Raw genomic sequence first — 15,642 nt, 5'->3', positions numbered from 1 at the left:
ATTTGGCAAAGAGAAATGCAGACCTCTATCAGCTGCCCAGATCTCGATCTGCTGCTGTAGCTGCAACCAGACAATTCAAGCGGTCTCAGGTGAACCCTATCATGGGGGAATCTAATTCTGATAATTCTGATGAAGAAGAGGAGGATGACCCCACTTTAGCAGCCTCTTGGCAATCTAGGAAGGAGTGCTTCTTTTGTGGAGATGCTTTTCACCCTAGGAAAACCTGCCCTGCTCGCAATGCAATCTGCAGTTATTGCAAAAAAAAAGGACACTTTGCTAAAGTTTGCCGATCAAGGGCCTCTACGAGGGCCAATCCAGCTAAGGCCTACCGAACTGCCCCAATTAGGGCCTATCAAGATGCTCCAGCTAGGACCTATCAAGCTTCCTCTCGAGCTCTCTCCCGAAGAAGCACACCGAGAGTTTTAGCCACTCTCTGTGCAACGACACCAATTACAGCTGCTTGCCCACAGAACCTGTCTCATGCAGCCACAAAAATTTCAATTAAAGGGCATACCTTAGATGCCTTAATTGACTCAGGAAGTACTGATAGTTTCATTAAGGAACAGATTGTTGCAAAATTGAAACTACATGTCTTCCCATCGGACCAGGCAATTGCGATGGCTCAGTCATCACTTAATACCAGAATCTCCGGCTTTTGTGTTGTTGATATGATACTTCATGGTCGTATGTATCCCTCCACCCGACTTTCGGTGCTCAAGGACTTATGTAGTGATCTCCTCTTAGGGCTGGACTTCCAAAAACAGCATAAGAAACTCACCATTGAGTTTGGTGGATCCAAACCCGGACTTACTATTTCTAATATACCGTCTAAATTACCGTTTCGTGCATTGTCAGCAGCTTCACTTGATGAACCCTCATTATTTGCCAGTATTCCGCCTCAATGCAAACCAATAATAACGAAATCGCGGCGCTTTAATCAGGAAGACCAATCTTTTATTGCGGCTGAAATCTCTCGACTTCTAGCAGAGGATATCATCGAACCATGTTCGTCGCCCTGGCAGGCTCAAGTCGTCATTGTCAAAAACCCTCTAAAACCTCACAAACAGCGACTATGCATCGATTATTCGCAAACCATCAATCAATATACCGACTTGGACGCCTACCCATTGCCACGCATTGATGATATGGTTAATAAACTGGCCGAATACAAAGTGTTCTCAACTTACGATTTAAAAAGTGCCTATCATCAGGTACCCTTGAAGGTCTCAGATAAGCAGTACACGGCCTTTGAGGCTAATGGACGGCTGTACCAATTTCGTCGCCTCCCATTCGGGGTTACTAATGGAGTGGCTGTCTTCCAACGGGCAATGGATGGCCTGGTTAAGCAGGAAAACCTAAGGGAAACTTTTCCCTATCTTGATAACATTACCATTGCAGGTCACGATCAACAGGAACACGACGCCAACCTCCAAAAATTTCGGGATGCCCTCCATCACCGTAATTTGACCCTGAATGAATCCAAATCTGTTGAGTCGCAACCAACCATCAACATCCTTGGCTACTGCGTAGGCAATGGTATCATTAAGCCAGACCCAGAAAGACTTCGCCCGCTCCAAGAGCTCCCGTCACCTAAGAATCCGGCTTCTTTACATCGGGCTCTCGGTCTGTTTGCATACTACGCTAAATGGATTCCTCATTTTTCGGACAAAATCCAACCCTTGCTGCATGCTAGATCATTTCCACTGGGAACAGCGGCTGTTGCAGCCTTTAATCTTCTCAAAAAACAGTTGGAGAAAGCGGCTCTTCACTCCATGGATGAGAATCTCCCTTTCGTGGTTGAATGTGATGCCTCGGAGGTGGCGATCTCGGCTACTCTGAATCAGGAAGGTCGTCCTGTAGCATTTATGTCCAGGACCTTACAAGGTGCCGAGCTACATTATCCTCTGGTTGAGAAAGAAGCCACAGCCATCATAGAGGCAGTACGGAAGTGGAACCATTTTCTAGCTCGCCAGCACTTTACATTGATCACGGACCAACGATCAGTCGCCTTCATGCTCGATAATCGAAAACGAACCAAAATTAAGAATAAAATACAACTTTGGAGGATGGAACTGGCCTCTTTTGGTTATACCATTCTCTATCGGCCTGGCAAGGAGAATGTGGCCCCGGACACCCTCACACGGGCATTCTGCTCCACTATGTCATCCTCTACTCTCATGGATGTCCACAATGGATTGTGTCATCCTGGCGTTACGCGCATGCTACATTTCGTACGATCACGGAATCTCCCTTTTTCCACTGGAGATGTAAAGAAAATATGCTCAGAATGCCGGCTTTGTGCGGAATTAAAACCTCAGTTCTTCCGCCCCTCAGATGGTATACTCATACATGCAACCCAACCGATGCAACGACTTAGCATCGATTTTAAGGGCCCAGTGCCCTCTTCAACTCGGAACACATATTTGCTCACCATGATCGACGAATATTCACGTTTTCCGTTTGCCTTCCCCTGCTCCAATATGCTGGCGTCCACAGTAATCTGCTGCCTTGAGCAGGTATTTTCTCTCTGTGGCATGCCAGCTTATATTCACTCAGATCGGGGTCCATCCTTTATGTCAAGGGAACTCAAGGACTACCTCTCAGAACGGGGAATTGCTACAAGCAAAACAACACCATACCATCCCATCGGAAATGGGCAGGTAGAGAGGTATAACGGTATCATCTGGAATTCCGTACGTCTCGCTTTAAGATCTCGGGGCCTACCAGACCAGCAATGGGAAACAGTGCTTCCGGATGCATTGCACTCTATACGGTCCCTGCTTTCTACAGCCACAAATACTACACCTCATGAGCGGTTCTTTGGATTCCAGCGTCGCTCATCTCATGGGACATCACTCCCGTCATGGCTAACTACTCCTGGACCTGTATTACTCTGAAGATACGTTCGGACATCTAAAAATGACCCTCTCGTAGACGAGGTCGAACTAACCGATGCCAACCCCACCTATGCAAACATACGATATTCCGACGGCCGAGAATCTACCGTATCATTACGGGATCTGGCTCCCTGCCCACCAGGGCCTAGTGGGACATCGGGTGATGGCATTTCACCAGGAAACTCTTGGGACCTATCGGGTACCCCTCTCCAGGATCCTGATCGGACACCAACTAGCTTGGTGCCGGTAGAACCCCGTACTCAAGGTTGCGACCCTCCCAGTACCGCGCATGAAAGTACTGATCCGCCACAGACCAGCTCTGCACCTCCCTCTGAACAGAGGCAGTCCGACTTTGAACCTATTGGGGCTCGTACTCGAAGCCATGATCTCCCCGACCCTTCACAGGGCAATCCAGGCCACACAGACTCTGACCAATGGCCAACCGCATGTAAGCGGACCAGCGACCCTCTACGACGGGAATCCAAACGGGTGCGACTCTTCCTTGTTCGGCGGCTGCGGACCAAAAGGTAGACCACAGCCTCCTAATCCTGCAGGAGGGAAGAATGTGATAATAATAATAACTTCCGGGAAGTTATGTCATCACTTACTGTGAACTATGAACTATGAACTGTGTACATACCTCACTTCCTGTCATGTCACTTCCTGTTGGACTGGTATAAATACTGGTCTGTTCAGTATTGTAAGAGGCTTCTACCAGAGGCATGGTAAAGACCTCTCTTGTATATAGTGTGTTTATAAGTTACTTAAAGCTTACTTTAAAGTTACTTGATGGTAAGACTCCTTTTTCTTACATCAGGGACTGTGACATACTTGAACATATTAGCATCGAGAGGGAGGAGGTACTAGCGGTAATAGCAGGCCAAAAAGTGGATAAATCCCCAGGCCCGGACGAGATGTATCCCAGGCTGCTGTGGGAGGCAAAGGAGGAGATTGCAGGGGCTCTGACACAAATTTTCAGAACCTCTCTGGCCACAGGGGATGTACCAGAGGACTGGAGAACAGCTAATGTAGTACCATTATACAAGAAGGGTAGCAGGGATAAACCAGGGAATTACAGGCCAGTGAGCCTAACTGTAGTGTCCGTGTGTAGATAAAGACACTGAAGACAGGAGTTGGTTCATAGGTATTTACTAAGCAAGTCTGGGGGGGGTTCTAAAGGATATACACAATACACAGGCTTATATAGCCCAAGTGGCAATTACCGGCATTACGCACACCTGGGGCTCTTAAAGGCACATACACCACAATTCCTCCCCTTCTAGCTAACTAGTACATATTTTAAGTAATTATTAATTTACATGTTATATGCAAAATAATATATATTGCTGTATTAATTAATTATAAGTTAGTCTCTCAGGAGGCTTCCTGACTCGGTCCGGATAACGCCTCGCGGGTGTAGTAGTTTCTGGTGGTGTAGTAGGTTCTTCTGGCAAGGCTGATTCGGCTTGAAGGCCAGTGTCGGGTTCATCGGGTTCCAGTATCACCGGATCGGAGGTAGATATGGGTATCTCTACTTCATCGTTAGATGTATAGCGTGGTGGTGTAGGTTGTCCCTTTTCGGATGACTTGATGATTTGGTCAGCATGGCGCCTTATTATGCTTTCTCCGATGTCCACGGTATACATCAGTGGTCCCAGTCGTGTGCAGATAGTTCCAGGCTGCCATTTCTCGGTACGGTAGTCCCGGGCCAAAACCGGTTGGCCTATCTGGAAGGCCCTAGTTGGCCTTTCATTCATGCCCTGAAACTGCCGGTTCTCCACGTCCCTTCGGATGTTGGGCTTGACCAAATCCAGCCGGCATCTTAGGTTTCTATTGTAGAACATCATGGCGGGAGTTTGGTTTGTAACCATATGTGTTGCATTCCTATATGCAAATAAGAAGTTATCCACCTTGTGCTGAAGTTTTATGTCTTCATTACCCATGGCCTTTATGGCCTTCTTAAAGGTCTGGACAAACCTTTCAGCCAATCCATTGGTGGCGGGATGGTATGGGGCGGACGTGTAGTGCTTTACCCCATTGTTCTTTAAGAACTTTCTGAATTCTTCGGACACAAATTGCGGTCCATTATCAGAACATATCTGTTCCGGCAGCCCATTCCTGGCAAATATGGTCCTTAATACTGTGATGGTTTTTTCCGTGGTGGTGGAGGACATCTTTATTACCTCCGGCCACTTGGAGTGTGCATCAACTGCGATTAAGAACATTGAGTCCATAAATGGACCAGCAAAGTCGATGTGCACCCTTTGCCAGGGAGATGAGGGCCACTCCCATGGATGTAGAGGGGCCTGTGGCGGAGCATTTTGGACCTTCTGGCATCCTAGGCAACTCTTGGTCATGTCTTCGATGTCTCCATCGATACCTGGCCACCATACAAACGCCCTAGCTAGGTTCTTCATTTTCACTCCACCCAGATGCCCCTCGTGAAGCTCCTTTAGCACTTTATCCTGGAGTTTGGGTGGAATCACCACTCTGGATCCACACATCAAGGTTCCTCGGCACACTGACAGCTGTTCTCTTCTTTGCGAGAATGCTGGCAACAGTGGTTCGCCTTGTGCTGGCCATCCCTTCATTGTTAAATCGTAGACCCGTGAGAGAGTAGGGTCATTTCTTGTCTCCCTTTCAATGGCAGAATTTGTCACCGGTAGACATTCCACTATGGTAGAGTGGAAGATCTCTACTGGGTCCACTGTAGGTGCCTCTTCTATCGTTGGCAACGGCAGGCGCGATAAACCGTCAGCATTCCCATGCTGTTTTGACCCTTTGTATTCAATGTTGTATTGGTGTGCCCCTAGAAAAAGGGACCACCTCTGTAGTCTTTGTGCCGTCATAATGGGGACACCTTTCTTAGGGTTGAATATGGAGATGAGGGGTTGATGGTCAGTCAGTAAGGTAAATTTTTGTCCGTGTAGGTAATGGTTGAATTTCTTCACTCCCCATACCAGGCTGAGTGCTTCCCTGTCTATCTGGGAATAGTTACGCTCAGCTGAGTTCAATGAGCATGACGCAAAAGCTATCGGCCGTTCCGAGCCATCAGGGAATCTATGGGACAATACCGCTCCTATGCCGTAAGGGGATGCATCGCACGCCAGTCTGATTGGTAGTGATGGGTTGTAATGAGCCAAAACTTTCTCGGATGTGATTAAGTCTTTACATTTATGGAAGGCACGTTTACAGTCTTCGTTCCATTTCCAAATCACTCCTGTGTGTAGAAGATCATTAAGAGGGTGTAGAATAGTTGATAAGTTCGGTAAAAAGTTATGATAGTAATTTATTAATCCCAGGAATGACCTCAATTGTGAAACATTTTCAGGTGCTGGGGCTTTTATAACTGCTTCAATTTTTTCAGGTGACTTATGCAACCCTTCCTTATTAATTATGTGGCCACAATATGATATCTGATTTTGGAAAAATTCGCACTTGGGGCGATTTGCTCGTAGGCCCCGTTCTTTCAGCCTAGTGAGCACCTGCTCCAAATTGGCAAGGTGCTCGTTGTCGTTTTCTCCTGTTATAAGGATGTCGTCTAGGTAGCATTGAGTCCCCGGAATCCCTTGCAGGACTTGCTCCACAGCTCTTTGCCAGATAGCTGGAGCTGATGCTACTCCAAAAACCAGTCGATTGTACTGGTACAGGCCTTTGTGTGTGTTTATTGTGAGATACTTTTTAGAGGTCTCCTCAACCTCCATCTGTAGATATGCCTGTGCCAAGTCAATTTTTGTGAAGCGTTTTCCTCCGGATAGTGAGGCGAAAATATCTTCTATCCTCGGAAGAGGATACTGTACCGTGTGAAGGACCGGGTTTACAGTCACCTTAAAGTCCCCACACATGCGAATTTTTCTCTGTTCCTCAGAGTTATTTTTCAATGCTTTTTTCATGACTGGAACGATGGGTGTTGCCCATTCGCTCCAATCTATTTTGGATAATACGCCTGCCTTTTCCAAATTCTCCAGCTCTGCCTCGACTGCCGGACGTATTGCGTATGGCACCGGTCTTGCCTTAAAAAATTTTGGAATTGCTGCATCTTCCACTTTTATTGAGGCGGTGATGCCTTTCAAGGTTCCTAGTTTCTCTTGAAACACTTCTTTGGCGTTGGCCAAGATGTCTTTTAATCGTTCAGGTATGATGTCATCATTGTTTTTTTCCTTACTGGTCACCGTCAGTGCCTGAATGGAGTGCCAGTCTAAACGTATCTTCCTTATCCATTCCCATCCCAACAACGGTGGACCACCATCTTGTAGAATGTATAAATACAACTTTTGTATTTCTTTGCCGTTGTATACCACAGGCACCTTTATTTTTCCTTTGGGGTATACTTTCTGCCCCGTATATGTTTTTAAGATAATGGATGTGTCTTTTAGAGGTATATGCGAAAATAGCCTCTCGTAATCTCGTCGATTTATTACGGTTAGAGCTGATCCTGTATCTAGCTCCATTTTAATTGGGGACCCTGCTATTACGAGGGTAACCCAAATGGTCTGGTAATCTTCATTGGCCATTACATTATGTAATTTGAGAGAGCTTAGTCTCTTGTTCCCGGAGTCGCTATTGCTCTTCTGGTCTTTGGAGCTACTGTCCGTCATCATTTGTACCTTTCTGTGCTTTTCCTTATTGATTCTTATCCCGTTAGTGGATTTTTTATTTTCAGATCGGCATACACGTGGAATGTGTCCCATCTTTCCGCATCGCCTGCATGCTTTTTCTTTGAACCAGCAATCCCTCTGGTCATGGTTGGATCTGCCGCAGCGATAACATCTCTTGAAACCCCGTGTCATTTCATGGGTGCCAAAGTCTTGTGGCCTTTGCTGTATCTTTGCCGCTCCTATTGCACTGAAAGCCTTGTCCAGTGTTAAATCTTTTCCAGAAGATTCCTTTTTTTGTGTTTTTACACTTAGGGGATCGCAGATGAATTTATCTTGCAGAGAATCCGCCAGTCCTGCCTCGAATTGGCAGTGTAGGGTATCAACAATCTCCTCAAAATTCTTGTCCATCGGTTCGGCTGGAGTGATTAAGTTGCGTAACAGCTTGTATGTTTCTGCGCCCATTAGATCCAGAAGCACTGAAGCTTTTTTTTCATCTTCTATGCCATTTGCGGTGCAAAACACCTCCACTCTTTCTACATATGTGGTCCAATCCTCTATCTTGTTATCAAAAACATCAATATTGCCAAAGTTAGGCTCTGTTTCGTTATCAAAAGCATCAATATTGCCAGACTTAGGCATTTCAAAAAAAAAATATGGCGCTTCCCGCGCTTTTTTTTTTCTCTGTAGCAACGATATGGCGCTTCATGCGCTTTCCCGCCGCTGCTACCGATAACAACGCTGTTTTACTGTGGTTTCCGTTTATTCACTGTTGGAGATTCGTTCCCGACGGAGGTCTAAACGCTGACCTGCTTGCCGTGCCGGCCGTCTCCCGAGTGCACCCTCCCAGTCCGTTATTGCTTGCCTCCGATTTCGCTGCCTGTCTCAGCTGTAGAGCCCGCCGCTGGAGCCCCAGCCTGACGCCCAGGAAGGATTAGCGCAGTACCTGCCACCAGCTTGGCCAGCTGGTGAAACCACAGTTTCTATTACTTCCTTGAGTCTTCTGGACGCTGGAGGAATCGATGTCCTTGAGGTGCTGCCGAATTGCAGGTAAGTCCATTTCCACTTCGTCGCCACTGTAGTGTCCGTGTGTAGATAAAGACACTGAAGACAGGAGTTGGTTCATAGGTATTTACTAAGCAAGTCTGGGGGGGGGTTCTAAAGGATATACACAATACACAGGCTTATATAGCCCAAGTGGCAATTACCGGCATTACGCACACCTGGGGCTCTTAAAGGCACATACACCACACTAACATCTGTGGTAGGAAAATTATTGGAAAAAATTCTGAGAGACAAAATTAGTCTCCACTTGGAGAGGCAAGGATTAATCGGGGATAGTCAGCATGGCTTTGTCAAGGGTAAATCATGTCTGACAAATCTGATTGAATTTTTCAATGGGGTGACTGGGGGGTGGATGAGGGAAATGCTGTGGATGTGGTTTACGTGGACTTCAGTAAAGCTTTTGACAAAGTCCCGGATAGGAGACTGGTCAAGAAGGTAAGAGCCCATGGGATCCAGGGTGCCTTGGCGCGTTGGATCCTAAACTGGCTGAGTGGCAGGAGGCAGAGGGTGATGGTCGAAGGTTGCTTTTGTGACTGGAAGCCTGTGTCCAGTGGGGTACCTCAGGGATTGGTGCTGGGTCCCTTGTTGTTTGTGATCTACATAAATGATTTGGATGAGAATGTAAAAGGTATGATCAGTAAGTTCGCAGATGACACGAAAATTGGTGGGGTGGTAAATTGCGAGGAGGAAAGCCTCAGGCTACAGGACGATATAAACGGGTTGGTCAGATGGGCGGAAAAGTGGCAAATGGAATTTAACCCTGAAAAGTGCGAGGTGATGCATTTTGGACGGACAAATAAGGCAATGGAATACACAATGAGTGGTAGGACCCTAGGAAGTACAGAGGGTCAGAGGGACCTTGGTGTACATGTACATAGATCCCTGAAGGCAGCGGAACAGGTAGATAAGGTGGTTAAAAAGGCATATGGGATACTTGCCTTCATTAGCCGAGGCATAGAATATAAGAGCAGGGAGGTTATGATGGAGCTGTACAAAACGCTGGTGAGGCCACAGCTGGAGTACTGTGTGCAGTTCTGGTCACCTCACTATAGGAAGGATGTGATTGCTTTGGAGAGGGTGCAGAGAAGATTCACCAGGATGTTACCTGGGATGGAGCGCCTCAGCTATGAAGAAAGACTAAACAGGCTGGGGTTGTTTTCCTTGGAGCAAAGAAGGCTGAGGGGGGACCTGATTGGGGTGTACAAAATGATGAGGGGCATAGATAGGGTAGACAAAGAGGAACTTTTCCCCTTAGTAGGGGGGTCAATAACAAGGGGGCATAGATTCAGGGTAAGGGGCAGGAGATTTAGAGGGGATTTGAGGAGGAACTTTTTCACCCAGAGGGTGGTTGGAATGTGGAACTCAATGCCTAAAAGGGTGGTAGAGGCAGGAACCCTCACAACATTCAAGAAGCATTTGGATGAGCACTTGAAATGCCATTGCATACAAGGCTATGGACCAAATGCTGGAAAATGGGATTAGACTGGACAGGGATGGATGGGCAGCGCAGACACGATGGGCCGAAGGGCCTCTTTCTGTGCTGTAAAACTCTAGGGCCTAGAAATTCAGTGCCCTTAGCACCGATTTTGCGGCGCTAGAGGGCCTAGCGCTGCAATTGGCGCCGGTTCCTAAATTGCCTGGGGCCCTTCCGAGGCGGTAGACCGGTAGCGCTGCGCCGGCACCGATGACGTCATCGGTGTGCGCAGCATCCCGGTTGCCGTGGTAACCCAGCCCCAAGCCGAAATTCAGTTGCGCCCGCCTCGCCCGTGGCAGGCGCAACTAAGACTCTGGCAACAGAGTCTTCCCCCAGTGTGCGCCGGCGCATAAAGGTGGAGCGGCGGCCGGCCGCGTTCCCGGCGGCCGCCTGCCCGCACCTCCCTTCCCGGACTCCTGCATTCCCCCCCCGCGGCCCTGATCAGTGTCTCATGCGAGCCCGGCACTTCCCCGAGGTGCCGGGCTCAGATGTCAGGTCAATCCGCCGGACAGTTGTCGGCTGCAGGCAGCTCCTTCTTAACAGGAGGAGGAGGCCTGCAGTTCCCCCGCCTGCCGCACCGCATCGGGTGCCGCAGCGGGGGATTAGCGCCGGGAAACCCAAGTTCACGCCCGTTTTGAGGCGCTAAAGGAGGGTTTTAGCGCCCGCCGCCGTCTGGGCCCGGCGCACCCGAATTTTCGTCGGGCGCTGCCGCATTACCGCTGGCGCAAACTTTCTGGTGCTACAGCCCTGGCAAGACCAGAACCCAATTTCTAGGCCTATGACTCCATGACTCTATGACACCAACATTAGAACCAGTCGATTCAGTTTAGTTAGATCACAATGAGAATGAGGTGTCAACAGAATATTTTTACAACATGGAGTCCCAGGATACAATCGATAGCAAATGTTGTCACATCACCATTTTGGACAGGGCAGTCCAATTTTTAAATTCGATGACAGTTACTTTTTTTTTTAAAGTGCGTTTTCCCCCTCACATCTGTGTATTTGGGTGTAGTGACATTAAGTGATCAGGTTAAGGTTTTTGGATGGACTTCAATAATTCAAGAAGAGGAAAACTCATTATGTGACCTGAGCATATAATCCAGGCTGACACTCCCAGTGCAGTACTGAGGGAGTGCTGCACTGTTGGAGGTAACGTCTTTCAGATGAGACCTTAAACCGAGGCCCCGTCTGCTCTCTCAGGTGGACGTAAAAGATCCCACGGTCACTAGTTTGAGGCCCTAGCCAATATTTTTCCCTCAACCAGATTATCTGGTCATTATCACACTGCTGTTTGTGGGAGCTTGCTGTGCATAAATTGGCTGCTGTGTTCCCTACATTAATGTAGTGACTACATTTGTAAAGTACTTCACTGGCTGTAAAGTGCTTTGGGTGGTCCTGAGGTTGTGAAAGGCACTATAGAAATGCAAGACCTTTCTTTCTTTTCAGTGCAGTACTGAGGGAGTGCTGCACTGTCGAAAGTGCCGTCTTTCAGAGGCGACATTAAACTGAGACTCCGTCTCCTGCATACAGGATCCCATGGCACTATTCGAAGAAGAGCAAGGTGTGCTCCCTGTGTCCTGGGCAACGTTCCTCACTCAATCGACACCTCCAAAAACAGGTTATCTGATCGCTTACCTCAATGTGGTTAGTGGGACCTTGCTGTGCACAGAATGGTTGCCGGGCTTCCCTACATTGGAGTTCAAAAAGTAACTGATTGGCTGTGAAGCACTTTACGAACATATGAAAATGACGGACAAGAAAAGACCAACTGGTCCATCCAGCCTGTCCCACAGTTGGATGCCTTACGTCTCACAATACAAACATTCTCCACCCTCCTGGAATCATGTAACATCCTGGGAGAGGCTGTGTACTGTGTACAGTTTTGGTCTCCATATGAATTAGAAGCAGGAGTAGGCCATATGGCCACTCGAGCCTACTCCGCCATTCAATAAGATCATGGCTGATCATCGACCTCAACTCCACTTTCCCGCCCGATTTCCATATCCCTCGATTCCCACGAGTCCAAAAATCTATCTATCTCAGCCTTGAATATACTCAGCCCTTTAAGGTAGAGAATTCCAAAGATTCACAACCCCGAGTGAAGAAATTTCCTCCTCATCTCAAGTCTTAAATGACCTACTCCTTATCCTGAGACTATGCCCCCTAGATTCCGCAGCCAAGGGGAAACAACCTCTCAGCATCTACCCTGTCAATCCCCCTCAGAATCTTATATGTTCTGTAGCGCCCCAAGAGGTCAGGAGGTCGAGGACCGCAGCGGAGGCAGATGCTGGCAGGCGGCCAGCAACAAAAATGGCCGCCAGGCACCTCGCCTTTAAATAGCGCCGCCCCAGCCACAGGTAGGCCCCCCTGACCCCATCGGACATAGCGTCTGGCGGTAAGTCAGGGGGCGCTACCGAAGATCGCGGCCAGGGCACGAGCGGGGCGCTGCGCACGGCGATGACGTCATCGCCGGCGGCGCAGGGCGCTAACGGTTACCACTGCCGCTAACCTCCCGCTGAATTTCGCAGGATGCGTTGGCGACACCGCGCCCGGGCGCTAGTTGCTTTGCGCCCCATTAGCGCCCTCTTAGGCGCTAACGAGAGGCACAAAGCAACCAAATCTTTCCCCGTTTGTGTCCTCCTCACATCTTACTTTCCTACCTAGCTTTGTATAGTCAGCAAACTTGGATACATTGCACTCAGTCCCTTCATCTAAGTCATTAATATAAACTGTAAATAGCGGAGGCCCCAACACTGATCCTTGCGGCACCCACTGGTTACAGCCTGCCAACCTGAAAATTACCCGTTTATCCCTATCTCTGTTTTCTGTCTGTTAACCAATCCTCTATCCATGCTAATATATTACCCCCAACCCCATGAGCCCTTAACTTGCATAACAGCCTTTTATGTGGCACCTTATCGAATGCCTTTTGAAAATCCAAATGTACTACATTCACTGGTTCCCCTTTATCTACCCTGCTGGTTACATCCTCAAATAATGGATTCCAGCATTTTCCTGACAACTGAAGTCAGGCTAACTGGCCTATAGTTTCTCTCTCCCTCCTTTCTTGAATAGCGGGGTTACATTTGCGACCTTCCAATCCACTGGGACCTTTCTGGAATCTAGGGAATTTTGGAAGATCACAACCAATGCATCCACTATCTCTGCAGCCACCTATTTTAGAACCCTCGGATGTATAACATCAGGTCCAGAGGAGTTGTCGGCTTTTAATCCCATTAGTTTCTCAAGTACTTTTTCGCTACTGATCTTAATCACTAAGTTCCTCACTCTAGCCCCTTGGTTCCCCACTACTTTTGGTCTGCTTTTTGTGTCTTCCACTGTGGAGACAGATACAAAATATTTGTTTAATTTCTCTGCCATTTCCTTATTCCCCATTATAATTTCTCCTCTCTCAGCCTCTAAGGGACCAATGTTTACTTTTGCTACTCTTCCATGCTACATACTTGCAGAAGCTCTTACAATCTGTTTTTATATTTCTTGCTAGTTTACTCTCATTCTATTTTCTCCCTTTTTATCAATTTTTTGGTCATCCTTTGCTGGTTTCTAAAGCTCTCCCAATCCTCAGGCTTACTACTATTTTTTGCAACATTATATGCCTCTTCTGTTAATCCACTCCTCTCCTTAACTTCTTGGATGTATGAATTTTCCATGGATGGATGAATTTTCCCATGGAGTTTTTATTTCTCAATTGAATGTTTTTATTTCTCAATTGAATGTATATTTGTTGAGAATATTGGAATGTTTCTTTAAATGTTTGCCACTGCTTATCTACTGTCATACCTTTTAATCTAATGTCCCAATCTACTGATTTTTGCACTCTAGGGGAACCAAGGGATATGGGGATCGGGTGGGGAAAGTGGAGTTGAGGTCGAAGATCAGCCATGATCTTATTGAATGGCTTGAAGGGCCGAATGGCCTACTGCTGTTTCTATTTCTTATATTAAAGATCCTTTGAGATGTTTTGAGGATGCTAGATAGGTGCCAATGGTTTATTTAAATTATAACCATCATTCCTCCCTATCCAATCTTGGTCTTGACTTGAGGTCATCCAAAGCTGCCCTTGTCCTAACTCACACCAAGTTGTGTTCACCCATCACCCCTGCGCTCGTTGACCTGCACTGGCTCCTGATCCAGCAATGCCTCGACTTTAAAATTCTCACCTTGTTATCAAATCCCTCCATGGCCTTGCCCCTCCCTATCTCTGTAACCTCCACCAGCCCCACAACCCTCCGAGATCTCTGCGTTCCTCCCATTCTGGCCTCTTGCGGATCCCCGATTTCAACCGCTCCACCATTGGCGGTCGTGCCTTCAGCTGCCTTGGGACGAAAGCTCTGGAATTCCCTCCCTAAACCTCTCCGCCTCTCTCTGCTCCTCGGAGATGCTCCTTAAAACCTACCTCTTTGACCAAGCCTTTGGTCATCTGCCCTAATTTCTCCTGGCCTACTCCTGCTCCTATTTCTTATGTTCTCCTTATGTGGCTCGGTGTGAAATTGTGTTTGATTACTGCTCCTGTGAAGCGCCTTGGGGGGCGATTTACTACATTGAAGGCGCTGTATAAATGCAAGTTGTTGTTGCCAACTGCTGACTGAGGCCATGGGCGGCGGCCATTTTGTGCCCGCCCGGCGGCCATTTTGTGCCCGGCAGGCGGCCCCTCCCTTCCCCCGCCGGCTCACCTGTGAAAGGCCAGTGCTTGATGTCGGTCTGCACCACCGGGTCGTCGAACTTGCGGCCGATCAGCCTCTTGGCGTCGAAGACGGTGTTGGCGGGGTTGATGGCCACCTGGTTTTTGGCGGGGTCGCCGATCAGGCGCTCGCTGTCGGTGAAGGCCACGTAGCTGGGCGTGGTGCGGTTGCCCTGGTCGTTGGCGATGATCTCCACCTTGCCGTGCTGGAAGACGCCGACGCATGAGTAGGTGGTGCCCAGGTCGATGCCGACGGCCGTCGAGCGGGCCGCCATGGCGCCGGCCTAACAACAACCTGAGGTGAGGTGAACGGGGGGCCTGGCTCGAGCGTTCGTCCGCCGGGCGGCTGTCCGTTTCCCCGCTCGAGCTTTTTATACCCAGCCAGCCTTTACAGCGCCATTTTGATTTCGGCTTTCACCCCCCCGCGTCGGCCAATCAGAACGCCGCCTTTGTCCAGCCCGGGCACGCGGTCCAACGACGCCCGGTGGGGCGCCGACCAATCGGTGGTTCCCCCCCACACGTGGGCCGATGACGCTGGCGTCCAACTCCGACCAATCAAAAGGCGGCGCAGCGAGCGCAGTGAGCCTGATTGGAGCGCGGGGCCAGGCGCCTCGTGCCCCAACCGCCGGCGGCACGTGGCGCTGCGCGCGGCAGCCCTGCCCCTGAAGCACGTGGGGGCGGGGCGAGGCGTTGATTGGCATTGCCCGGGGTGTGGGGGGGGCGGGGTTTGAATCGTTACATTTGCTGTTGGATACACTGGCGCCACGTGCCGTGAATGTATGTGGGAAAGGTGCAAAAAATGGTGCATTCTCCGCACAATGTTGTACCATTTCTTTTCATTGAAGCTGCTGACTCCTCCGGTTTCTTCGGCATGTCCACTCTCCAATACTTCACCAGAGAGAGAGA

The 15,642-nt window shown here is 48.7% G+C and overlaps 1 protein-coding gene across 2 annotated transcripts in view; it reads right to left on the bottom strand.

The window, feature by feature from the left end:
* The window catches only part of LOC147109018 (heat shock-related 70 kDa protein 2-like), a 49,028-nt gene extending 33,866 nt beyond the window's left edge, over positions 1 to 15,162 (bottom strand). Inside the window, exon 1 of one of the 2 annotated variants that reach the window (XM_086002577.1) lies at positions 14,729 to 15,162. In XM_086002577.1, the coding sequence (XP_085858703.1) occupies positions 14,729 to 15,011 (283 nt within the window). In that variant the 5' untranslated portion in view covers positions 15,012 to 15,162. The remainder of the gene's footprint in view (positions 1 to 14,728) is intronic. The other variant, XM_086002578.1, reaches the window with a different exon arrangement.
* Positions 15,163 to 15,642: the final 480 nt, after the last annotated feature.

Source organism: Somniosus microcephalus, chromosome 12 (genome assembly GCF_052327205.1).
Source record: "Somniosus microcephalus isolate GS21.2 chromosome 12, FLI_Smic_1.0, whole genome shotgun sequence".
NCBI classification, from domain to species: Eukaryota; Metazoa; Chordata; class Chondrichthyes; order Squaliformes; family Somniosidae; genus Somniosus; species Somniosus microcephalus.
Note: the sequence above shows the minus strand (reverse complement) of the source record. Positions and strands in the feature narration are given on the sequence as shown.